General features: G+C 44.8%; 1 protein-coding gene across 3 annotated transcripts in view; it reads right to left on the bottom strand.

The window, feature by feature from the left end:
• Nucleotides 1-24,773, bottom strand: part of GRM7 (glutamate metabotropic receptor 7) — a 411,272-nt gene extending 386,499 nt beyond the window's left edge. Inside the window, exon 1 of one of the 3 annotated variants that reach the window (XM_081901588.1) lies at nt 19,703-24,773. In XM_081901588.1, the coding sequence (XP_081757714.1) occupies nt 19,703-20,212 (510 nt within the window). In that variant the 5' untranslated portion in view covers nt 20,213-24,773. The remainder of the gene's footprint in view (nt 1-19,702) is intronic. The other 2 variants (XM_081901586.1, XM_081901587.1) reach the window with 2 other exon arrangements.
• Between the last annotated feature and the right edge of the window lie 1,546 nt (nt 24,774-26,319).

Raw genomic sequence — 26,319 nt, forward strand, 5'->3', positions numbered from 1 at the left:
TGTTGTTTAGTCGTTTAGTCGTGTCCAACTTTTCATGACCCCATGGACCAGAGAACGCCAGGCACCTCTGTCCTCCACTGCCTCCCGCAGTTTGGTCAAACTCATGCTGGTAACCTCGAAAACACTATCCAACCATCTCGTCCTCTGTCGCCCCCTTCTCCTTGTGCCCTCCATCTTTCCCAACATCAGGGTCTTCTCCAGGGAGTCTTCTCTTCTCATGAGGTGGCCAAAGTACTGGAGCCTCAGCTTCACAATCTGTCCTTCCAGTGAGCACTCAGGGCTGATTTCCTTCAGAATGGAGAGGTTTGGTCTTCTTGCAGTCCATGGGACTCTCAAGAGTCTCCTCCAGCACCATAATTCAAAAGCGATCAATTCTTCGGCGATCAGCCTTCTTTATGGTCCAGATCATTTAGCTTAGATTTAGTTATACACTGGAGAGGGAGCAGGCAGAATACTACCACTCATAGCAAGTAGTGGCATTTTCAGATGCACAGTCTATTTGTGTGACTTTTACTGCGAAGCCTGTCCTGATTAGGGCCTCTCCTCTATTATGTTCACAAACACTGCTTTTTAACAGGTGTGTGACAGACAGAAGTTCAGTAGGTGAAGCACTTCTCAGCATGAAGATACAATACTGAAGGTTTCCCAAACTTGGGTCTCCAGCTGTTTTTGGACTACAACTCCCATCTTTGCTACCTAGAGGACCAGTGGTCAGGGATGTTGGAAATTGTAGTCCAAAAAAACAGCTGGAGACCCAAGCTTGGGAAACCCTGTAAAATGGTAGCGTTTACACAATGGGGAAAGCTGCCTGCACCTCTTGTCAACTGGTGATAGCAGATGTTAAAAGTGTGGCCTGCATATGTAAAAATACAGAAGCAGTCACAATCTTGTGTTCAAAGAAAGCCCAGTGATTAATGAGGGTAAACAGGAGAAGAATAAACACGTTTTATTTTTTTCTTTTATGTTGTTAAAAACACAAGTGGTGCTTCAGTGAAATTCCTATTTTGCCCCCCTGGACTTTTGTTGCCAGGGTTTGTCTCCAACAGTGACTTAAATCGCTATTTGGTCAGCAGGAATTAGCAGATCAGACTTTGAATGGCAAAGAAAGCAATATGATCACCTACTGTTGCTGCAGGAAAAAAATGGCTCTAGTTCCTTCCTTGCAGAAAATCCCCATGTTCAGTCCCTTTCATCTGCAGATAGTGCTGGGAAAGACTTATAAAACTCTGGAGAGCTACTACCAGTCACTGTGAACAAAAGGTGGGGAACTCTGACTCTCTAGTTGTTGTTGGACTACAACTCCCATCATCCCTGATCATCAACCCTGCTAGCTGGGGCTGATGAAAGCTTGAGGGCCACAGCTTTCCCATTCCTAGTGCAAAAAACATTGAGCTTGTTATGTACTGAAGTTCTCATCCTGGGCCAGCAGGGGGATGCTGTAGATAGTTTTCACTCAGGTCCACATATGCAAATAAGGGATTGAAAGTGACGTTCAGTGATTGGATAGTTACAGAAAATGGTTACAGTTGCGTTGTAGTGGACCTCTATATAAGGAGGCTGGCTGAACCCTTCAGTTCAATTCTGTTCTGGCCTGTGAATAAACAAGAGCTGTTTGAAGAATCGCTGTGTCGTCTGATACGTTCACCCACAACTTAACAGAGCTATTTGAGTTAATGTAAGTCAGCTTTTTGTGAGATATAAGCACACACACTACAACAGGCTTCTAAGAGGTAACACAAACATCAAAATATAAGCATCCACAAATAATTAAAATGCAGAATCAAACAATCCCATTAAAACAACACAGCAATTAAAATGGAAGATTCGGGTTGAGAGATTAAGGAAACGCCTGTGTAAAAAGATGCCTCTTTAAAAGCTGGCAGAATACCAATACAGGTGGGGCCTCTGTTATTTCAGCAGGGCCCACATTTGATATGACCACCTCCATAGTGTCACACACCAATAATTCCTAGGCACTTACAGAGATTAGTTCAAAGGCTGGCAATCTTAGAAGAACCACTTGCCTAGCCATTCCACTTCCTGCTCCTCTTTATGAATTTTCTTGTGCTTACCTGCTATGATTTAACTCCTACAGGCCAGGCTTTGATTTTCTACCTTCTGCAAGGCACTGGCACCTCCTCCACGTAGGACTGTCCATGTGTACATTCATCAGTTAAATTTAGAATCCTTGAAAAAGAAGGCAGAACTGTTTTTATTTTATTTTAAAATCAGGTGACAAGTTACACCTGCTGAATTTCCCTTGCTACACAACTATTAAAGGTGCAGGAGCACCTTTTAAACCTGGCAGTTCTACTTCCTATGATTCAGGAAAGGGGATGGAGATGGTTTTTGGAAATCAGATTCCTTTCCAGCCAGTGGACACATCAAGCTGTTTTCTTTTCCTTCCCTGAGCTTAGTCCATTATGCAAGAGTGTACCTCTAAAACAAAACACAGTGAGTTGGCTTCAGTCATGGACTTGCCTCTGAATTTATGTACATTTGTGTACACACACACACACACACACACACACACACACACATGTGCTAGGATCTCTCTTCAGGTCACCAAAAATGTTTGTTTTCCATCGGCAACCCAGTATCAAAGCAGAAAATGGGACATTCATAAATGGATGTTGAATCTGAGCCTGACAACCCTCTAACGAAGCAACGTGACTCATGATGAATAGGAATGGGGTGGTAGGTATGATTTCTTAGTCAAAATGTTCGTTTTGTCAAATGGGTAGATAGATAATGCATGATTATCAAGACATTTATGTAATAGCTGCCTTGCTGCAGGCATTCATGCACTTCTAATATGCTGGCTTTTTCTTTGTTTTTGTTTCAGTTCCTCCATCATCTCTTGCTGCTTCAGAAAAGTTAATAGCTATAACCTCATGAATCTGTTCTCTAAGTACAGGTAGGAAAACTGGGTAGAACACCTGGGCAACTCATAGAATCCGTTTGTTATGGAAAGAATTTTTTTTTAAAAAAACAAAGAGTTACTTTTATTTATTAATTTTTAAAAATCCAATTTCCCCCACTTTTCAACAAAAAAGTTTGCCAGAGTATTTTTCAGTGATCAACAATAATATGATCTCTGCCCTCACGCCTACAATCTAAAAGACGTGGCACAGAAAGGATAAGGAATTGGTAGGGAGAAGGAAAAAACATAATTTGGGAATCTAACCCCCAAGAGGATAGGCTATCATCCTCTTGGTGTTCTGCTGGCAATTGAAAAGATTCCTTTAAAAATACAGTACACTTTACCATCTTTTGCTGCTGAGTGTGCTGATTGTGAGTGCTGCTCTTTCTGTTCTTTTGCTGTGGTTTTTAGTTTGATCGTTTGTTTTTTACTTGTTGATTCACTGTTCTTCTTACGTTTGCTTTCATATTTGTAAGCTGAATTGATAAATTCCTTTAGGGAGTGGGAAAGAAGGGTATACTCTAAATAAAGGTTATCAATTACAAAGCAAGCTCTCTGCAGCTGCTCCTTCTCTAGTCGGTGGACCAGGCCAGGGTGGTTCCCTGCTTTCCATAATGCTTTTCTCTGGAGACAAAACAGTAGCCTCTTAGCTGAACTTTCTGCAGAATTTCCCCCCTGTGAAACCGCTAAAAGATGAACGCTATCGGAATGCACTGTGGTGCTAGTTCAACTCCAGATCAACCTTTGCCTTACAGTGTTAAGAAATTTACCTCCTAGACTTCTAAAACATAAAATACGGTTCTGAAAGGCAATGGTGAAGTTGCAGGTGAGTCAAGACAGTTGAAACTAAATCTACTAATAAATGAGACACGCTGGCTGAAATCCAGTGGTATCTAAAGCACCAAGCAAGGAGAGGGCTGAAAGACGGATCTTGAGGGAATGTTCTCTATGGCAGTGTTTCCCAACCTGTTTCTGACCTTGTTTCCTTCCTGTGCGGCCCTCCCTGGCATGGGCAAGGGAGCAGCTGCCCCCCATAAGTAAAAATCAATACAAATCTGAGGTTCTGCCCTCCCTAACAAAAGCCTGCCCATGCCCCCCTATCCTACCAGTAGAAAGGTAGGTATTTACTGTATTTTTTTGTGTATAACATGCCACCATGTATAACACAACTCCTGTTTTTGGGACTCCAAATAAAGAAATCCCCCATATGCACTATCCATGTATAAGATGACCCCCCCCCCAATTTTAAACTTGAAAAAATAGGGGGGAAATATAGTCTTATACACGGAAATACAATAAATGTTTTGTTTGTAAATAGAACATGTTTTATTTATTGCTATTATAATTTGTACAAAATACAATTACATAAAATGCTAGGAACATAATGAAATATTTCATTATGTTTCATAATGAAATGTTTCATAATGAAATGAAACATAATTGTCAGAGCTGCCCGAGGTCCCAGCTCACAAAGGACCAACGCCAGTTCGTTACTATTTACAAAGGTCTTTATTGCAGTTCAGTTTCGATTTCAAAGCCGCGTCGCACAGCCCTACGTCTCAAACTCTAGACCGCTGAAGCTCCGTCTGAATCTCCTCCCTCCAGACACCAGTTTAAGACTCTAGCCTTGCTCCACCTCTTCCTTTGCTCTTTTCTCCTCTGGGTCCGCCTGTCCGCTGGGGTCTCGCTCCTTCTACACTCTTCTGACGTTGATTCCCCTGAGTCTTCCCCCTCTCTCCGGCGGGCTTTAGGACCTGGTTCCCAATCCGTGTTTCCTGCTGTGCCGCGCGCCTGCACATTCGAACTTGGCGCGCGCGCCCAGCCGGCAACCTTCCTCCTGACCGTTACACTGCTCCTGTCACTGCTTCCCCCTTCGGGGAGGCAAGCTGAACCTGACTTCCCCTCCGTTCCCTCACTCTGCGATGGAGGCGTGGCCAGCTCTGACTCATCTTCTCTCCCTGCTGGGGGAGACGCTGGCCCTGATCCATGGGACCCTTCCCCCCCACTACGCTCTGGTGGGGAAGCTGGTCCTGATCTCCAGCTGCTGCTTTGGGAGTCCCCGCTGGCCTCTTGTTTCTGGTGCGTCCCCCCTGGGACTCCCCTTGCCCTGGCCATCGGCGCCCCCCCTCTGGGAATCTTCTGATTCGCTGGAGAAGCTCATGGAATCTCTCGGGTCACTGTCATACTCCCCTACGCTGCCCTCAGATTCTTCCCCTTCGCTCTCCATTCCCTCTCTCCCCTGTGCCTCTGCTCCTGAGCCCCTGACAATAATGAAAGCAGAAAAACATAGAATCATGGAACTGGAAAGGACCCCAAGGGTTATCTTTCTAGTGCAACCCCCTGCAATGTAGGAAACTCAGCAAAAGCCTCTATGACAGATGGCGATCCAACCTCTGCTTAGAAACCTCCAAGGAAGGAGAGTCAAGAACCTCCCAAGGGAGATCCATCTTCCATGTATTATAAATAGTAAACAACACTTATTTGACCCCAGTTATTTGACACAGAGGGGGAAACCTACAGGTACAGTCCAGGGAGTTCTGTATGCATGGGAGAATTTTTCAAAGCAAGTGGTCCTCACTGACCTGGTTCCAAAAGATCTTGTCATCAGGAGGAGCCCTGGCTGCCTAGATAAAACATTATAGTCCCACACACCATTACCTGGGAGTAAGGCCCACTGAACTCAGTGCAGCTGTCTCCTGAGTAGACACTTAGTTATTTACTAGATGCAACTCAGCAACACCAGACGATCTCGTTCAGCTAGGCGCTGGGGTGCATTTCACCCCGCATCTTGCAGAGCCGGGCTGATGCTTCCAACAGGCTCTGCGCCTCTCGGCAACATCCAAAGGCCATGATACATTAGATGCTGGAGTGGATTGCACCCAGCGCCTTGCGGAGTCAGGCCCACTGGGCCCAGCACTGGTGGCAGCAACAAGCAGTTCCGGCTTGCCCAGCCCTACTCATTGCCACTGCACTTGCCTAACTTGGGGATTCTGGATCGTGGGCTTTGCTGGTCAAAGTGGAGCCTCGGTGATTGCTCTCTCCTGCCAGAAACAAACCAGGACTGCTCCAAGAAAGCACATGTGGTGAAAAGGAGCGTGAGGCCCTGGTGGGCTGCTCCCTTACCCACTTGTGATTGGCCAAGCAGATAGCCAGCCAAGCAGGATTGTGTGTGTGTGTATATATTCCCCCCTCTTCACTTCCCACTTTTATATGTGGCCCCCTAGCCTTGTGTTGTGCCCCCCATTTATGCAATTTTCACCTGCGGCCCCCTTGGAATATCCTGGGGGGCTCCAGGGGGCCATATGCTCTACAGGAGCTTTGTAGACTAGCAGCCAATTGGAGTCCCTGAGGAGATGCTCTTCTCAGAATCCTTCATTGGATTCTACTAGAGTTCATAATATGGAGAGGTTTGTTGAAAAATATAAGAGCCCCTGGGGCACTGGTATCCAGGAAGTTCTTTTGACCTAAGTCGGGGACTCTTTTGTGTATATCACTACCCAGTCTTCATTTTACTCTATTATAAAGTGTTTCTGGATATCACAATCAATTAAGAAAAGAATGACTTATTAATCTTGTGTGCTGGATATTAAAAGCAGTGATTTAACTGCAGGCTTCAGATGGGGGGGGGGGGACTATGAGAACAAAGTGGAAATGAATTTTACCTTGCCATTTATCAACATAATTCAATTCATTTCACCCTAACTAGCAGGATGGTGTCACACGTAGAATGTATCCTACTGGGTGCAAAGTTATGCTTCAAAGTTGTGGTACCCATGCAGGGAACATGGAACACTTCTGTTATGCACATCAGAGGTGTCTCATCACTAACGCTGCAGAAGACAGAATTGGGATTCAAAATGACCGCAACATATTGGAGAACTGGGCCCGAACTAACAAAATGAGTTCCAATAGGGACAAATGTAAGGCAGGAGGAACCAGCTGCACAAAGAGCAGCTTGCCAGTAGTACTTGTGAAAAGGATCTAGGGGTCTTAGTGGAGCACAGGCTTAACATGACTCAACAGTGCAAAAACATGAGTTTGCAGCAGCAAAAAAAGCTAATGCTGTTTTAGGCTGCATCAACAGAAGTATAGTGTCCTGATCAAGGGAAGTAATAGTACCACTCTGTTCTGCCTTGGTCAGACCACCAATTCTGGGAACCCCAGTTTAAGAAGGATGTTGACAAGCTGGAACATGTGCAGAGGAGGGCGACCAAGATGATCACAAGTCTGGAAACCAAGTCTTATGAGGAACAGTTGAGGAAGTTGGGTATGTTTAGCCTGGATAAGATGAGACTGAGAGGAGATATGATAGTCATCATCCAATATCTCAAGGGCTGTCACATGGAAGAGGGAAAAAGCTTGTTTCAGTTAACAGAAAGGAGATTCGGACTTAACATCAGGAAGAACTTTCTGACAGTAAGATCTGTGACAGTGGAAAGGTCCGCCTCAGGAGTTTGTGGATTCTCCTTTCTGGAGGTTTTTAAGCAGAGGTTGAATGGCCATCTGTCCTGAATGCTTTAGTTGAGATTCCTGCATTGCAGGGGGTTAGATGAGATGACCTTGGGGATCCCTTCCAAGTCTACGATTCTATGTGAATGGACAGACACTGGCCACAGTGGTCAAGAACGTCCATCTAAGGGTCAGGACATCCATCTAGGGATCAGCACACCTGCAGTGCAGTGTGTTCTGCTGCCGTCACAGAAATCTGAGTGGGAATAAATTCATTCCATGCCACTTTGTACAATATACTTTCCCCTGGAACTCATGTGCATGAGACTGGTCAGATAGAGAATGTTTAATTTTTGTGTGCCAGGCTGTTGCTAATGAGACAGGAGCAGAAAAGCCGGTAGAAAGCAGGCAACTGTCCCATCATGAGTAGTTGGATAGAGGCTCTTTTCCTTTGCGACCTGACCCCAAGCGAGCTCCACATCTACTGAGTCACATCACTGCTGCAAGGAAGCTCATGCCATATGCTCACATTGAGTCCTCGCCCTTCTCTCCCCTCTCTTCTCCCCAGCCCCTGCCCCACAGGGCATTTACCATCACACAGAGAGAAACACGTGAAGCAAGACAGGAAAGTAGGATTTCAGAAGGAGAGGTCAAAGTTAGAAACAGAATTATTGGAGCCCAATACTAAGAATTTGTCTAGAATGTATAGTTTGCTGCTGAAATGGAATACGCAGGATGAAACAGTAAAATCAGCAATGATTAAATGGGCACAAGACATTGGCCATGATATTATGTTTGCAGACTGGGAACGGTTATGGACCACAGGCATTAAATTCACGGCATGTAGTGCCTTAAAAGAGAATATAATGAAAATGATCTACAGGTGGTACATGACCCCAACCAGGCTAGCAAGGATATATCACTTGCCCAATAACAATTGCTGGAAATGTAATGAATGTGAAGGAACCTTTTACCACCTTTGGTGGACCTGCCCAAAGATTAAGGCCTACTGGGAGATGATCTATAATGAAATTAAGAAAATCCTTAAGTGGACATTTGTTAAGAAACCGGAGGCTTTTCTCTTGGGCATGGTCGGCCAAACGGTACCAAGGGAAGATAGAACATTCTTCATGTATGCAACCACGGCGGCAAGAATTTTACTGGCAAAGTATTGGAAGACTCAAGAACTACCTTCTCTGGAAGAATGGCAAACCAAGGTGACAGAATTTATGGGACTGGCTGAGATGACCGGCAGAATCCGTGACCAGAGGAGAGAGACGGTGGAAGAGGACTGGAGAAAGTTTAAAATTTATCTTAAGAACTATTGTAAAATTTCGGAATGTTGAGATGTCAAAGGGTATGAGATACAGAATTATAGCTGTTAAATTTGAAATATGAGAAAATTTAAGGAAAAATAGCTTTGAATTTGAACGAAGGATTGCTAAGAACTGATATTTTAAAATTAAGGATGCAGTGAAGGGGAGGTTTGGGGAAGTCACATTATGTGTTAGTTTGTTTTGTTTTGTTGTCTTTGTCTTGTATGTTCTGTTATTTTCCATGTTTGTGAAAATTAATAAAAAATATTTTTTTTAAAAAAAAAAGAGAGAAACACGTGGTAAATTTTTAAACTTGCAAATTGGTAAAAGGAGAATTATAGTCGAGTAGAGAAGCTCAAGTTGTAAATGTAAGTCAAATTGCAATGTAATATATGTAAGTTACCCAGAGATGGTTTTTATTCGGCGTGAAATAAGTTGAAGTAGTAGTAGCAGCAGTAATGTAACAATAAATAATACTTATTAATAATAGTGTATTGCATGCAGGAGTTCCCAGTTAGGTCACAGGAATCTCCAAGAACAACTGAAAAAGTTCCTGTCTGAAAACTTGTAGCGCTGCTGTAGATTAGTGTGGACAATACTGAGCTGTAATGCTAAATGAACAAATCGTCTGACTCCGTATGCAGCCCTTTCCCATGTTCCATTTAGAGCAACAGCAAAATTCAAAGCATGCTAATAAAGAAAGACACAGCCCATGTTTTTCACAGGCTTCTCTAAGACTTAATTACATTTTATAGGACTTTTAATGTGCAAAATGTTTTAATCCATATCTCATTATAAAGCATTATCAGTCACAAGAACGCAATGAAGTGGGCAATTATTATCACCGTTTGAGTGACTGGACTGAGGATGGATGATAGTGCATTGCTCAAGATGTTCCACTTGAGGACCTTGGGCCAGCTGCAAGAATCTTTAGGCTCAAGAGTGAATACCCGAGTTCAGAGACTATGCAGAAATGGTGGTCACAATACTGGTAGGCACATTTCCATTTGATTCACCGCTGATGTATTTTGCATTCAAAGCAAGTGCAGAAAGTCTTGCAGGTACAGGCACTGAGTGAGTGGGAATTTCATCCCAGATTGGTTGCTGAAATACTACTGAATGGACATGAAGAACATGTCCCTAAGTACTTTGCAATTCCAGATTCTTGAAATGACAGAACTCTGCAATGCTAGCTCATTATTGAGGTTAGCTGTTGTTTGCTTGTTTTGCTGAGGCATGCTGAACAAAATATTTTTATTTCTTGAACAAAAGATTTCATCTGCAAAGAATAAGATGCTTTTCTGGTGGTATTTTCCTCCCCTGCTGTGAACTGGCATGCCCATCTTGCCACCACTTTTTTCTGCAGAGCTCCTATGCATGATTTATCAGTGGTCGTACAGGCAGAAATTCAACAGGTGTATTTTTGGCATAATGAAGATGCTGTGACGGGAAACACCTGGGGCAACAATGCAGTGATTAAAAGTGCAGGAACTCTGCCTCCCCCTCTCCCACAACATGGCAACCCTCCCACGCTATGGTGGAATATGATTTTGGCTGGCTGAGACCAGGATCAAGAGTAAGGTAATAATGATAAGTACATTCAACATCAGAAAGATTATATGCATTGGGAAATGATAGGAAGTCTATTTTATTTTAGCAAAAAGATAGGGAAAAAGAGATTGTACAAATTTAATTTAGATTTAATTTCTGTAAAAATGCATAAGACTATTAGTATATGATTGTTTTCATTTTTGTTTATTTAAGAGTGTGTATGTTATTCATGAATTTCAATAAAATAAAATAAAATACAGTGGTACCTCGGGTTAAGTATTTAATTCGTTCCGGAGGTCTGTTCTTAACCTGAAACTGTCCTTAACCTAAAGCACCACTTTAGCTAATGGGGCCTCCTGCTGCCGTTGCACCACAGGAGCATGATTTCTGTTCTCATCTTGAAGCAAAGTTCTTAACCCGAGGTAATATTTCTGGTTTAGCGGAGTCTGTAACCTGAAGCATATGTAACCCGAGGTACCACTGTAAAAAGAACAGGATAAAGATCTCATGATTTTTGATCACTTATTTGGAGTAAATAACAAAGACAATGACTAGACCAGTGATCAGGGTTGATGGGAGCTTTAGTCCAACAACAGCTGGGGCACAACCTCCAAGTGTCCCTATTTTCCAGGGATGTCCCCGATTTAGAGAAGCCGTCCCAGTTTCTGATTTGATCCCAGAATGTCCCACTTTTCCTTAGATTGTCCCTATTTTCATTGGAGAAATGATGGAGGGTAGTGAGTTTTCTGACTCCCCCCAAGCCATCTGAAGGCAATCCTGCAGAGGGAAGTTTTAAAAAATGTTTAATGTTTTATTATGTTTTTATATATGTTGGAAGCTGCCCAGAGTGGTTGGGGCAACCCAGTAAGATGGGGAGGGGCTATAAAGAGTAAAATTATCATTATGGAATGGGACATCCCTATTTTCATCGGAGAAATGTTGAAGGTACTTTGGGGACTCAAGTTTGAGAAAGGGTGGTAGACTTTGCACTCGTGAAACATTCGCTTGGATGTGACACAGGAAACTTCAGAAGATAGCAGCAAACAAGGACTGATGTTCTATAAGCAGGAGTTGTAAATGAAGTCTCCTGTTGTGGCTGTGAAAGGTCTCAATTAAGGGAAAGAGGGGAAAGTAGGAGATATGATGGAAAACCTAAAAACAAAAGTGAAATTATAGCAAAGCAGGGTGTTAGTGGAGAAAAGTATGCTTCTGGGAAGTGAAGAATGAAATCTTACAGAGCCTGCCGGTTCCCCTGGGCATTCTGGTAAACACTTCCAGCTGAAGGATTCACTGATAAAACTGCCCTAATGTAACTTTGAATTTGCTGCTAGATTCTGTGGGAATCTTGATGGACCATATGGTAACAAACCCATATTTTGCAATGTAATAGTAAGCTTAAAACTAATCATCTGAATTCTTTCACGGCGACCCTTTTGTTTCTCTTCTGCCACCTCTGCAGCTGAATCTTGAGAAGAAAACCGATTTGTAATTTTAAAAGTCTTTGCAACTCCAAGTCTGATTTCAAACTGAAGCTTTCCAGGGCCTAGTTAGGCTTGCTGAATCAGCCTCAAGGGATCTATGACAATGCCTGTGTTCATTCCTGCTGGTCTGAATGGAAGGTGAGAAACCAGCACAATTAGGTTAATGACACAACAACAACAACAACAACCTGTTACATCGAACCTCCAATGCTATTTGGTACCTTTTTTTTTTATAGTCCCCCCCCACACACACTTCTGGGCTAGTACGCAGCTGCCTACACAGTAAAGGCAACCCCCATTTTAGGCATGACCAATATGTGCACAATCACACACATGTTCCAAACCCAGAAGTGACCCAGAAACATCATGAATGACATCACTAAAAGGGTGTGGTGGGGGTGGAATGAGGCAGAGCAGAGTGGGAGCAGAATGGGGAGGCAATGCTTCCGTTTTCTTCCTTTGTGATTTTAAATTGCGATGTCTTATGCTTACAAACAGTAAACGGAACTTAAGAATTCTGCACTCGGTGTCAGTTCCTGCACTTTCGTGACTCAGCAAGAGATTACACACAGTTCTGTTCTAGTCGGAACACTTGATAGCTGATTAGAAATTGCTCACTCTTTAGATGTAGTGTAGTATGAGCAATGATCAGGACTCTCGGTTTCTGCTTGAATAGGCCATCATTTCCAAGTGTTATGTAGGGTGGCCAGGTTGGACGAAGCTCCGAGACCTTTAATAAAGATGTTGAGGCAGGTTCAATGAGTGTTGATTACTCTATAGCAGTGCTGCAGCTGTTAGAGAAGCACCCCACACTTATTTATTAAAGTCATCCCTTTTATTGCAGTCACCCTAGTCTTGAGGAGAGAATCTCACTTATGGAGTTTTACATCTGGGAATCTTTAGTTTCTTGTAGCTTCTGGGCAAATAATACTGAGGACCAGCAATCACATTCCAGGATACATATTTATTTATAAGTATTTATAAACCACACACACATATATACTGTCAAACATTATGAAGCCAAATACAGGGGTCTGCCTCTTGAGATCAGGTAACCCCATTATACTGGCTGGGAATATCTCGTTCTCAAAGTAGATGGCTATGTAGATGACTTTCAGTTCATTTCTCCAACCAGATGTTAGCCACTGGGGGGAGGGGAAACTTGCTTTTCTCATCCAGCCTTTGACAAGAAAGCTGGCTTTACTTTCCTTCTTCCGTGGTGTCTGAGAGTAAGACTTTGTTTACTAAGTCTACCATCTTATACTCACTTTCCTGGGAGTACATATGTACAGAACTGTGATATGAGAGACCATGTGGGCCTCTTATGCTTTCATGACCAAATGACCATGCTTACAAGAGCCAAATCATTTTCTATCACTTTCTTTCTGATTGTCCAGGATATGCATACACCTCCAGCACTCTGATTGTATTATGCTTCTCAAATGGCTTTAATTATATGCTTCATCTCTCTCAATATTATGACAAAATTCATCATATTCCTATCCCCAGGACACTCTCCATTGTCACTCATTGAGATTAATTAGCATATTGCTATAAATAGAAATAACAGCATCTGATATGGTGCGGTTTGTAGGATGGATCAGTGCCTCCAAGTGAAACCAATTTTTAGAGAAGAAAACTCAGAACGTATTGTCTGCAGGTTTATCCTATTAGCTTGGTGCCATCTCAAGTGTAATCAATATTACTTTCATAAAAATTAATATAGTACAGAGCCAAGAAAACAAAGAGGATGGGAGCTGGGAAAGGAGAAGTCTCCAGATCATAATCTCCATTCAGTGAGCAAAAACGGAGAGTAACAGGGAGGGGCCCAAATGAGAAAATGTGCAATTTCCCTAGTAGCAGCGGTAGGCGTGTGGACAAACCATCTAGGGCAACTCTCTGTGGACAAGGTGCCCCACAGCTAGAGAATGGGAAAAGCTCTCTGATGGTTTATACAGTCTTTGCCATTCCCAGTTCTAGTTCGACCAGCCTTTTGGAAAGAGCTTTCTGTTCGGTGAGTCCTCATTAACAAGTATTCCTTATCATCCTGCAGACTAGTTTCCAAGGAGGTCAGTTTTATTTTATCAGCTTCTCTTTAATCAATTGTAATGTGTAGTGGGACAACGTGCACAGGCCATGGGGAGGAGAGGTTTATCTTTTCCCTCCCCAGCTGTGATCTAGACAAAAATCCTGCCCCCCTGCAGCTATGGGGCTTGAGAAGGCAGGAATTCCCATGTACACCAACAGCAATTTATTGTCTGCGGCCCATAGCCATGAAAGGAGGGGGCTGGGTTTTGTTGGAACTGCCTGCACCCAAACTAAAGAGGGTAGGCACACACTACACATTCAGCATAGAATAGGCTTGGCCCCACTGAAAGGCCCTGTGCTTAAAATTACATGTAAGTTTTACCTGTGGTGTTTTACCTGTACTGGCTTATTTACACAGGTAGCACACAGACCTGTTTCCCATGACATGGTGTGGCTTAGCGAGACTGTGCAAAAATAGAGGCCCCAAGAGAAACGCTTGCAGCTGCTTTGCTGCTCCCCAATCCTTTCTTCTGCCAGGCTAAACTAAGCCAAACTTTGGTGTAGTGAGTCATCTGAAACAGGACTTCTGGTCAAACCATCTCCTCTCTAACTGAGCTGCAGCAAAGAACATATAGTATTCAAAAGGACCCAAGAGGCACAAAGCATCTCTCCGACAGCTCACCCATCCATAATCTCACTGAGCCATAGTTTGGCTTACCATGTCATGCAGACTAGGCCACATTAAACTTTGCAGGCTGTAAGTCACAAACCTATATAATGCCTATAATGATATTTATTGACATATACATTTCCAGATGTTTTCACTCCACAAAGCCTATCTGATAATGATCCTGTTCTGATGTAATTGAAAACCACAATCTACTGTTATGTGAAAGTTTGTGCGGAGGGAAAGTATGTACAGTGATACCTCAGGTTAAGAACTTAATTCGTTCTGGAGGTCTGCTCTTAACCTGAAACTGTTCTTAACCTGAGGTACGACTTTAGCTAATGGGGCCTCCCGCTGCCGCTGCACGATTTCTGTTCTCATCCTGAAGCAAAGTTCTTAACCCGAGGTACTATTTCTGGGTTAGCGGAGTCTGTAACCTGAAGCATCTGTATCCAGAAGCATCTGGAACCTGAGGTACCACTGTATGGTGAGTGTGAGTATGTGTGTGTAAACTGTATGGGAATTGTATGGGTACCTGAAGACATGTGCATGCACATGAAAGCTTATACCCAGAACAAATTTAGTTGGTCTTTATTTCGACTGTGTCACACCAACACAGCTACCTACCTGAATCTAGAATGTATGGGAATTGTATGTGTATACATACACATTGGCCATTCCCACCAATAGCATTTGGCCCTCATCGGGGTGGCTGATTGTCAGTGTATCCCTCAAGCTAGAAAAAGTTAACCACAGCTGGTTTAAACAAACCACAGTTCTCTGAAGGAGGACACAATAGTTACAAAATCCCCATTCTATGCAAATTTAAGCAAGAGCACATAAGGGAGGAAATCATGTGATACATTTGTCTCAGCAAACTGCTGTATGCTAACAATTCTTCCACCGCTTCCTGAGATACAAGATGAGCATTGGCAGAGAACCATCCAACAAACTGAACCAACAACAGCAACAGACAACCATGCAAATATACATTTCTTGCATTACTCCAAAATATTCCTAAAGTGTCCTGGTCACTTAGGGCTCTTGGCTTCTCTACATCTGACAACAACAAGGCTAAAGATTTTTTAGGCAGGTAAATGAAAAAGCTCTTCTTCAGTAAAATGGGAAATGTATCTCTGTGGGCCCCCCATAAATATTTGTCCTCCAACATACAACTTTGCCTAACTAAAAGCAGAAATAAAAAATGCTCTATATTCTGTTTATGTACATCATAATGAACTATTCTAATGGAAAATGATAATTTGAATTGATCCCAAGCCTGCAAGCAACATACTACTACCAAATGCATCAGGGGGGTAGTCAAAGCCTTCATGTAAATAAATAGCTATCTTTCCCAAGTGGCAATGAATCCTGCAGCATCAGTTCCCCTGAGAAATGTGATATTAGTTCCCTCTTAATTATACCAATGTCCCATGTATAAATGTGGGATTCTTTTGTGTATATAGTATAATCCAAAATGATGGGGGAGGTTGTTTGGTTTTGCACTTTTTTAAAATCACTATCTGAGAAATATGAATATTTTTGAAGAGCGAGAACTTAACAGATTTGCAAGAAGACACAGATGGTTTGTGGAGCACGGAAAGTAATATATCATTTGCTTGATTCTGAAATAATGCTGTGTTTAGCCCTATTGCAGTGGAGAATAAACTCAATACACTTTTGCCTTTCAGCTCTCTCCATCCATACTAACCCTCATCACCATCATTTTTATTGCAAAGCTCTGTAAGTCAGGCCAGTATCATAACCCCTCCATTGCAGATGGGGGAACTGGGGTAGAGTAGTTTGCCTAAAGACTCAGCCAAGTTCATGGTGGAGGAGGAGACTTGAACTGGGGGCTTCCACTCTTGCACATAAGGAAGCCACCCCTCTATAGTGTCTTTGGCTAAAAATACACACACTAAAGTGCATTTGAAGCACATGATAAGTTCTTCTACTACCCTAACCTGTTGCACATCCAGAGCAACACAGTACTCTAATAGTAGTGCTACATTTCCTCTCTTGTCTGCAGTCAATGTCCAGAGACCTTTTCAAAGAGGCAGCTGTGTTGGGGATGAAGAATGTGACCCTTGAGCAGTACATGAACCTCATTGTAGTAATGCACACCTGTAAAATATTTGTATCCAGAGCAGCAGTTTCTGGCAGGGTGGCGGCAGCAGAGTGATGACATAATGAGATCAGGGGATGTCGAAGTCATGTGTGTTTCTTAATTTATTGTGCAGAGACAAGTTTTGCTCTTGCCTTCCTGGCATGCTATATAAGATCTACATACTGGAAATACAGCAGACATTTCATGATTGCATAGATGAAACAGAAGATTGAAGGGAGGAACTGCTGTGGGAAGGAAATGTCTCCATAAAAGTATGCCTGGACACTGAGATCCAGCACTGAGGGCCTGCTGACAGTTCCCTCACTGTAAGAAGTGAAGCTACAGGGGGGAAGGCAGAGGGCCTTCTCAGTGGTGGCACCCACCACGTGGAACAAATCAGATATCAAGGAGATGTGGAACTATATTACCTATAGAAGACATCTGAAGGAGTTTGGTGCCCCCGCCCCCATTATTGAATGCCTATGATTAACATATATTTCTGTCGCAGATCTTTACATGTGGGACACAACTTGTCCACCTAGAAAAATATTTTGCCCTTTCTGTGCCCGTGCCCCTCCTATTTTTTTCTAGTGCTACCACTGTTCCACCTGCCTTCTAAAAAGGTTTCATTAGGTTTCAAATGAAAAAAATCTGCCTGTTACAAAAAATGAAATAATAATATTCAAAACACCCACATATTATAGAACAACTAGAAGACCCACCCTGTCACAAGAAGGACCCTGCTGTGGCTGCTGGTGGCTTTGTCGCTCCCTCCAGGAGTGACGATAATTGGGAAGCTGCAGCTGAGCTTCCCAAGTTGGCAGATCCCAAGTTGTAAAGCTCCGCTCTGAACGAGCAAGCTCTTCCTGGAGAGATGCCCACAAAGCTCAGATGCCAGAAGCAACGGGAAAGCCGGCTGAGCCCTCCCATCCTCCACCTCCTGGCTTGCGGAAAACGGAAGAAAGAAGGAAGATCCAGGAACCCGACATCCTTGGGCAGTGGCAGCAGCACCTGCACCTCCCTTCTTCCCACCTGGTGCAGAGCCACGGAGCCCAGAGGCAAGACCGGATCACCACCAGATTTCTCCCTCCTTACACCGCCCCCAGGCTAGGCGAGAGCAGAGCAGCCGGAGCAGAGCGATCGCCGCCTCAGGAAACGCAGCCAGGAAAGATAGCTGGGGGGACGAGGGGTGGGGAATCCATGCTGGACAAACGGCGCCAAACGAGGACAAGTGGCGGAGCCCAACTTCACGCTGCGAGCCACAAGTTGAGGCGTCGCTCCGCTCCGGGCAACCCAGCCCAGCCTGTCCTTCCCCCTCGCTCTCAGCAGCAAACGCAACCTGCTCCCTCTCTGCGCTCCGCCTTCCACGGAACAGTTGCCATTTGCCAATTAGACGCGGAATTACAGGGTGTTGCGAGGGCGGACGGCCGAGAAGTGCCCCGACTCTGTGTCCCGGGGAGCTCTTTTTCTTCCCCTCCCTATAACACACAAGTGCTTCTTATGTCCAAGATGGAATCATCTGGAGTTTCAATTTACAAATCAGCTATTGCAAACAAACACACACACACTTTCCAAGGTGTATCACCTATCCGAATTGCAAAAACGCCTTTGCTGTTGGTTAATTTATTCTCTCTCTCTCTCTCTCTCTCTCTCTCTCTCTCTCTCTCTCTCTCTCTCTCTCTCTCTCAGGCCATTGACTGCTAGAGTCAGGATTGTGCTCTGTCTCCCGCTTTTCCCAGTGAGATTGTAGGCAGCTTGGAAACGGGGGGTGGTTTGGATGGTTTGTTTTGTTTTTTAGTGGGATGGGCTTTAACTCGGAAGCGCAACTTGGGCTAGAAAGGGGACGCGCGTGCTGTCAGCGCAATTGCTGGACACGGACCCGTCGAAACCGCAGTTTGATATCCGAAGGGGCAAGGGGAGCTTCAGTTTATAGGAGCGAGCCAAGAGAAATGCATGAAAAATAAAACCAGCGCACATGGGGGCAAAGCACTGCAGCAACACAGGCGCGCGCACACACCGCAAACCATCGCCAGCACCAATCTTTTAATCCGGTTTTCACCGCCATCTCTCACAACTCGAGGGAGGAATGAAAGGCTCCGGGCATTCGCAGTTGGGGAAAGAAGGGGGATATCTCCCTGCAGCAGGAGCACTCATGCACACGCTGATTCAGATGCCGAAATGGACTAGCCAGCCAGATAAACTGACCTGTTGTCCAGGCTGATGGGAACGGTTGGATTGAAGGAGTTGGGTTCCATACAAGATCCCTTTCCAAATCGATCTTATCTATTCATCGGCTCCGACTTTGTATTCTACCTTCTCGGGTAGGCAAAGATTATGCCCATATTGAAATTGTCCTAGCACACCCAGCAAAACGAGAGAGAAAGAGAGAGAGTCACAGAAACAGATACACATACTCTTGGAAAGGATGGGAATTTAAGCCAGAACAGAAATCAGTGAAGAAGACGACCGAGCTGAATATGGATTTCAGTGCCACCGCCACGCGGTGCCCCTGTTTTTCCTCTTATTAACCAGCAGGGTTATTCCTCCAGCCCCAAAGCCGAAAAGTGGCGGCTTGCCTCCTAGGGGATCCGTGGAAGCTGCCCCCTCCTCCCCCAACAGCTCGCCTCCTTCTAGCACTGAACCGAGAGCTTGGCGGGGAACCGGTTGCCTTTAGCCAAGCCATATTTCACTCTAATGCAAACCCATTGAAATCATCGCCTTGCGTCTCCCCCCTCCGTCGTCTTGATTCACTGATTGATTCTTGAAAATGGGATCATAAATCCAGAGAGTGTCAGGAGAAAAATCCCGAGGATACGTGCTGGAAGGGAGGGCGCCTCGGATTTCCAAGGAGGGAAGAGGCGGCTGGGAGAAGAGAGATGGGAGCGCTGGGGAAGGCAAAGAGCAGAGCAGCAAACTCCCCGGGGGATGGGAGCGTGTGAACTGCCTGCAGGAGGGAAGTGGGATGGGGTGGATTATCTAACGCTGGGCATCCTGGTCCTAAGGAAGCCCTCGAGTCTAGTGATCCTACAGCACAGTGCCAAGTTGGTTGGTTTCCATTGCTGGGGCTGCTCTCTGCCATGCCCGCGTGCCAGGGCTCTCCCTGCCAGCCCGCGTGCCAGGGCTCTCTGGCCATTTGTGGCGCCAACAACCTGATGCTGGAGCCTCCGCGGAGCGCCCTACCTGGAAGAGCCTCAAGATGTTGGCCACCATGATGGAGACGGAGCTGCCCGACGCCCCGATGACGCCCACCACTTTCTCCGGCTTGACGAAGACCGGCGGCTCCCCGTTGGTGCACCTCACGTCGGAGGTGTCCTTCTGGATGAGCGCCTGCACGAAGGTGAGCGACTGCTCCAGCGCGTACGTATCCCGGGAGCAGGTGTCCAAGATCCTGGCGCCCAGGGTGACGTTGGGCAAGAGCTCGGGGTCGCTGTTGATCTGGTCCAGGGCGTAGAGCATGGCCTCCAGGCGGTGGATGCCGTTCTCCTTCTTGATGTCCCCGCACGGCACGCCGGTGGGGCCCTTGGCGTGGACGGGGAAGAGGCCGCCCAGGGTGATGTCGCCCTCCAGGCGGATGGAGTGCGGGGCGTACATCTCCTGGCCTTGCGCCACCGCCGACAACAGGAACTCCAGCAAGCACCAGGGCAACTTCATCAAAGTCAGCAGCTGCCACAGCCTCCCCGGCTGGAGCATGGTGGGCACCCAGGCTACCACGAGCAGGAAGGAGGGTTCGCCGCTGTTCCAGCAGCCGCCAGCCAGCCAGCCAACCGGGGGTCCGGGCGCCTCCTGCCGCAAGCAAGCGAGGGTTCCCCCGAGGGGCGGGCCGGGGCGGGTCTGGCAGGGCGGGGAGGTCCAGCTCCGGGCTGCTGCCGTAGGCGCGCTGCTTCCCGACCGCGCTCGCCTGTCTGCCTGCCTGGGCTCGCTACTGGGAGAGAGAGAGACTGGGCTGCCGCTTTAAATGCTCGGTCGGCTCCTCTCCGCCTCCCGCTCGCGCTCTGCCCACCTCCTTCTCCTCCTCCTACTCCCCAGCTTTGCCTGCCTGCTCTCCCTGCGCGTCATTACGCAGAGATGCGGGCGGAGGGAATCATCGGCGAGGCGAGGCGGAGAGGCCGCGGGGAAGAAGGGATGGCGAGCTTCTCGCAGACAAGGAGCATCCTCGGCTCGGCGCAGGCAGGAGACGTCGACTGCCTGCCTTGAGTCTCTCTCCTTCGGGTCCTTTCTGTTGCCTGTGCCGAGAGCCTTTTCGCAGCTCTCCCTCGGTTCGTTCTCCATCCTCTTGCGGATGCGTCCTGCGCTGGGGATTTCAAATGCTCTGGGACGAGGAGGCTCCTCTGCACAGTGGCTTGTAGAAAAACGCTCGCAAGTCGCTGGAGACTGATTCCAAAGCACAAACTCTTTCAAATCGTAAGCTGTCGCTGTCTGGGGGTAGAGATCCCAGTTCTTCAATGTAACCAGTTCCTTGCTTGAAATTTAGGTGCGCGGTGTGCTACATGTAGAAAGGGGTGCGTATATTAATGTGAAGAGGCAACTATCTGAACGTATCTTGTATATTTTAAATAGTTTCATTAATTTAACTGTTGCATGACCTAGCGGTCTTCTGAACCCTAGATTGTAGGGTGAGTTCTGAGCAATTCCTTTTTGATAACAGAAATATTTCTATCTTATTTGATTAAAACTCTTCAAATGCAAGACTAGAACGTAAATATTGACAGTAATAATGTTTCACCAAGTTAGGATCATACGTGGCAGGTAAATGCAAGGATTGTAAAAAAAAAAAAAATCACAGAAATTACAACAATGTGGAGATGTTTCATGAATCCCAACCTTAAGAACAGCATCCTTTGAGGGGAGCTCGGGTATTTTATGTTTCACTTCAGAGAGAAGGAAAAGGTAGGTTGGCCGGGCTAGAGCTGGGCAGCTTGTTTCCAGTGCAGTGCAGAGGAAAAACGGATTTCAGGTAACCTGGTCCAGAGTTATTTAGGGCTGGTTGGGTGGTGTCTGGGCTGCCAGTGCAGATCCCTGAGCATATGTCCTCTATAAGGAGCACCGCTCACCGCTCTGGATGAGGTATTTTGCACCCACTGTAGCCCGTGGATCCTAGCTTCAAGGAAATCCCCATGTAGTGCAAAAAAACAAGACTCTAAACTCGACAATGTGTTGCAGTGTCCAAATTGTCACTGTTCAGAAAGATGTGCAGTTGGCACAGCAATCGTAGTTAGTGATAGGTGCTCTTTGTGACCAAGGCCAGCTGGAGCTCAATGGAAAAATGATGGTTCAAAGAGCACCCCTGAACTGCATACCTGCTCTTCCAGAGGGAGTGCAACTCAGTCTAGAACAAGCAAATTTCCCAGTTCTCGAATCTGCGACCCACTCACCCACAGTGTTTCTGTCCAGGTAGGATTCAGCTTCAGTCTACTGGTTCTCATACACTCTACCACTGCATCAGTGTGACTGAGGCCTGCCTCATGCATGCAATTGCAGAAACAGGTGCCCATTCTGTCAAACAGATGCTCTACCCCTCCAGTCCTACAGAAGAGCTTGGGAAGAGCATCCCATTTAAACCCAGAATCTTACGGAACTGAAAGAGTTGATCTTCATTCGTGGAAACCACAGTTCTTTTCTGAGGCTCTCTTTTGCCTTTAAACAAATTATGTCCCCCTGCTTCGCTAAAGAGACAAATTTGGAGTCTATTTTATCTGCCAAAAGCCAAGGGAAGCATAGCTTATAGGCATAAGACACCTGGCTCTGGGTATTCCAGACCTGATACAAGATGCTCAGAGTTGAATGAAAAAATAAACAAATGAAGTAGGTCAGAACAGGACAGCCTCAGCGAACTTTGACTGTGCCATCTGTGCAACAATTCTACATTCCTTTGCTGACACTGTGGCATGTGGAACAAATTTAACTGCCCTCCGCACAGCATTCGAGAGAAAGGGGAGGAGAAGGAGCAAGGTGAAGGAGTACCTACCCAAGCCTATTATATATTTGATTTTTTCTGTCAATTTGAATATGTCATTTCTAGTCCAATGCTGCTGTGAAACCTCCCTTTCTCTCTCCCACTCCCTCCCACTTTCAATGCACAGTGTTTTCTCGGAGCTAGCTGAAAGACAACTACAGCCATGTGGAATGAGATAATGACATTGCAGTTGAACCAACTACAGCTAGGGCTGAGGAGTGCTCAAAAATAGCACTCTGTGTAACATGGATCTGTTGAGAAGACTCATCAGAAATGTTTGCCTTTCTGCACCTGAACCGCAGCCTATAGAACAGCTCACATGCTTTGAGCATCAACCCTGAAGACCTCTTACCTACATTAAAACATTGCGATTATATTCTCTATCTCCTGGCTAAATATCAGCTGTTCTAACTGGATTTTGTCAGGCCTTGATATCATTTGCTCAAGGAAGGAAGGAAGAAGGAAGGAAGGAAGGGAGAAAGGCAGGCGGGAGGCAATATCCTTGTGCACCACCAAACAAGTGCATTCCAACATCACAAGATCAACCCAGAGATGCTCAATGTTTAGCTAGAAGGCTTGACCTGGTTCTGAGGTGTCTGAAAGATGCCCAGAGGCATCATGGCAGCTTTTACAGGCATTTCCAGCACAAAGAATAGGGATAATTTGATAGAACCAGCAGATGTAGGGCAGGCTCTATAAAGAAACCCTAATGGATACACAGGAGTTGTTTGCAATAACATTGCTATGTTAGCCTGCTTTCTAACAAATGCTTAAAAGAGGGATAAATGATGTTTGTGAAGAGAAGGGCTCTGTTCAAACAAACAGATAAAATGGAGGAGCCTGCCAATATTATTTGATGAGTTTTAATATTACTTTGTAGTGTGTGTCCTTTGAGGGGCTTGTTCAGTGTGTGTGTGTGTGTGTGTGTGTGTGTGATGTGAGATGGAGCTATTCTATTTTGAATTTAACCTTGCTGTTTTGTCCATTCTCCATCTTTGGGTATATAAAGCCAACAGGCAGATTAATGGCCTCATAATGCTCTTTAATTACTCCTGTCCTATTTACAAATAAGGCAGTTTAAACAATGGGTTCCTTTGCCCCCACCTTTTCGATGTGAATTTATGAGTAAAATAGGGATTCCAATCTCTTTTAATGGCTCTGTAGAGTCCCCTACCAGGAGTCTTAATGTAAATGAGAAGATGGAGTGCTCTCCACCCCACCCCCCACTGCTCCTTGGGAGTTATATCCTGAACTTTATATCAAAAGGAGTTCCAAACCAGCTCACAACCAGTAGTAATGGTAACAAAAATGTAAAATAATGTTACCATTTCAACAGCCGCATTGTAAAAGTAACTCAGATCAGAGAGCATCTTTGGGAAAACACATATTCATCTAGAGAGGGGATCAGCCTTTTTCCCCAGAGCAGATAATAAGGCCCTACTCTCCCCCTTCACTTAGAAAGCAGGGGAACACAGAACAGAGCATCCTTTGATAATTGCAGTGCTGAGCTGTTTCCTCAAGCAACTTCTAATACGGTTTGCACAAGTTCAACTGTACCAAACTAGCATTCCATTTGCCATGGGTGTGTCAAATTCTCATAGATAAAATCTGTCCTAATGGTGTAAAGAACAGCATTTACAAATCACCTGCTACAAGGAGCTTTGCATTGTTGTGTTGAGATCCACAAAGTAAATGGCTGATTGCACATACGGAATAAACCCAAGTATGGAAGTTCTCTTGAGTGAAATTAACGTGGATTGCAAAGAAATCATCTTTTGTATTGACTAAAGGCCATAGACAATGATTTGCCTCTGCTGAACCTGCCCCCCGCCCCCTGCCAAAAAGGTAGCTCAGAGGAGGTAACTCAACTCCTCTTTCAATTGATGTATAAGAGAAAAGTATTGGGCACAACATTGGGTGTAAAGTAAAGAAAGTACTATTGATAGCAGCTTGGATAGTCATAACCAAATCCTGGATAAGCCGTCCTTTCCCAAAGGCCAGTGGATAAGGAAAGTGTGGGATTCCATGGTCATGAACAAAATTACTTGTAAGAAAGAATCTGAACACTCCAGATATTCCAACAAAATTGATAGTCATCTATACTGGAATTTGAAGAAAATGGATGAAATGATAGCTATGAACATTCTTAGCATGCTACAATATGGCAATGTTTGCTATATGACATGATTTGGCTGATGTATGATTTAAGCAAAATTTTGTAATTATAAAATTAAAACAAACAAATAAATAAATAAAAATACAATAATCCTGGCCTTGTATTAGTCACTGCTCCAAGGGGTCATGGGACCAAATACAGTGGTGAAGAGTATCCAGTTTTCAGTGTTGCGGGTCACTGTTTTGTCTTTTATCTGCCACTTTGAGTAACATTGATCACTTTCTTGGTCTGCTTTGGCAGGAAGCTGCAACACTACATCCTTCCTGCCTGGGCATCTCTCCATCATCAATGCCTCCAAGCTGACCACATGTACATGTCTGAGCTCTGAAGCTCAGACACCATTTTGAACTTAGTTTTTGTACTTTTGTAACTTAGATAGTAGTTACAAGCCTGCCTTTACTGTATTTTGCTACTGTACCTGTAAATACTACTTTTACTTCTTCACAAAAGAATGTGTGTGTGTGTGTGATTGTTATTTTTAAGAGGGAGAAAAGTGATGATACCAGAGAAAATCTAGTCTGTCTTAAAGCATCCTGGATTATTGTTTCTAGAAGATTAAATCAACATTGCCTTAGCTTCCAAGTTTAAAGCTGCAAAGGATGGTACTCTGTCATGGGCGTAGCCAGGATTTAGAGAGGGACAGGACTTTTGTTAGTGGGGCAGAACTGACATGATTGGTCAGTTAGTTAAGTATTTCTATTGCTTTATTTGATCTAGGGGGGCAGCCCATGTACTCTACTGATCTCAATCACATGAGTAAGGAATGTATAATAACTAAAAAATATAGCCACTCCTAGCACATAAACCCATTCCTACAGAAACTTTTGAACATAAGAACATAATAAAAGACTTGTTGAATTGGGTCAAAGGCTCACCTACTACAACATCGTGTCGTGATTCCCAGCAATTGATATTCAGAGGCATATTGTCTGCAACAGTGGACTAGAACATAGAGACATGGAAGTAACACAAAAAAACTGGCAAGGGGGGTATGTTGTGTGCTGCATGGAGACAGTAGCTTGATTGCTGGGCGGCAGTGGGGACCTCTCACACTTCTATGACTGTGCTTACAAAAGCCTCTCCCTTTTGGTATTACATTGCACAGGGAAGAAGCTGCCGTTACCAGGTGTTGTCTTGCTAACGTTTCAATAGGCTTAGCTGATCATGGAAGCCTCATTTTCTACCCTTTCAAATCATCATGAAACCTACTTTCCTGCCTAGGGCTAGTTCATGCAAGCATGTACATCATTTGGTGACTCAACACTTGATGACTTGCAGCAGACTGTGTGACTGACTCTATTGAAAAACACCTGCAGTGTCTGGTCTGTAATAGCTCATCTATATATGCAAGTCATCATGACCTGATGCTGTGGACATCAAGCAATATGTATACATGCATGTGAACTAGTCTCAAATGTGGATGAGAGGCAGGCTTTAGAAGGACAGTGAAACTCAAAGGGCTTGTGAAAACTCCAGTGTTGATATCTACTGTATCATAAGTCATGGGGGTCTGTTGTTTTGTTCTACAGAGGAAAATCTTGTGGATGTCTATCCCAGCTGAGATGCTAACAATATTATTCAGACATGTTTGTTATCTGTCTTACAAATTTTAGCACCAGACATGCAGAATATAAATCTCTTAAACTGATAAAGAAGTACAATTGTCAC

Source organism: Podarcis melisellensis (assembly GCF_964234715.1).
Source record: "Podarcis melisellensis genome assembly, chromosome: 2".
Taxonomy (NCBI): domain Eukaryota; kingdom Metazoa; phylum Chordata; class Lepidosauria; order Squamata; family Lacertidae; genus Podarcis; species Podarcis melisellensis.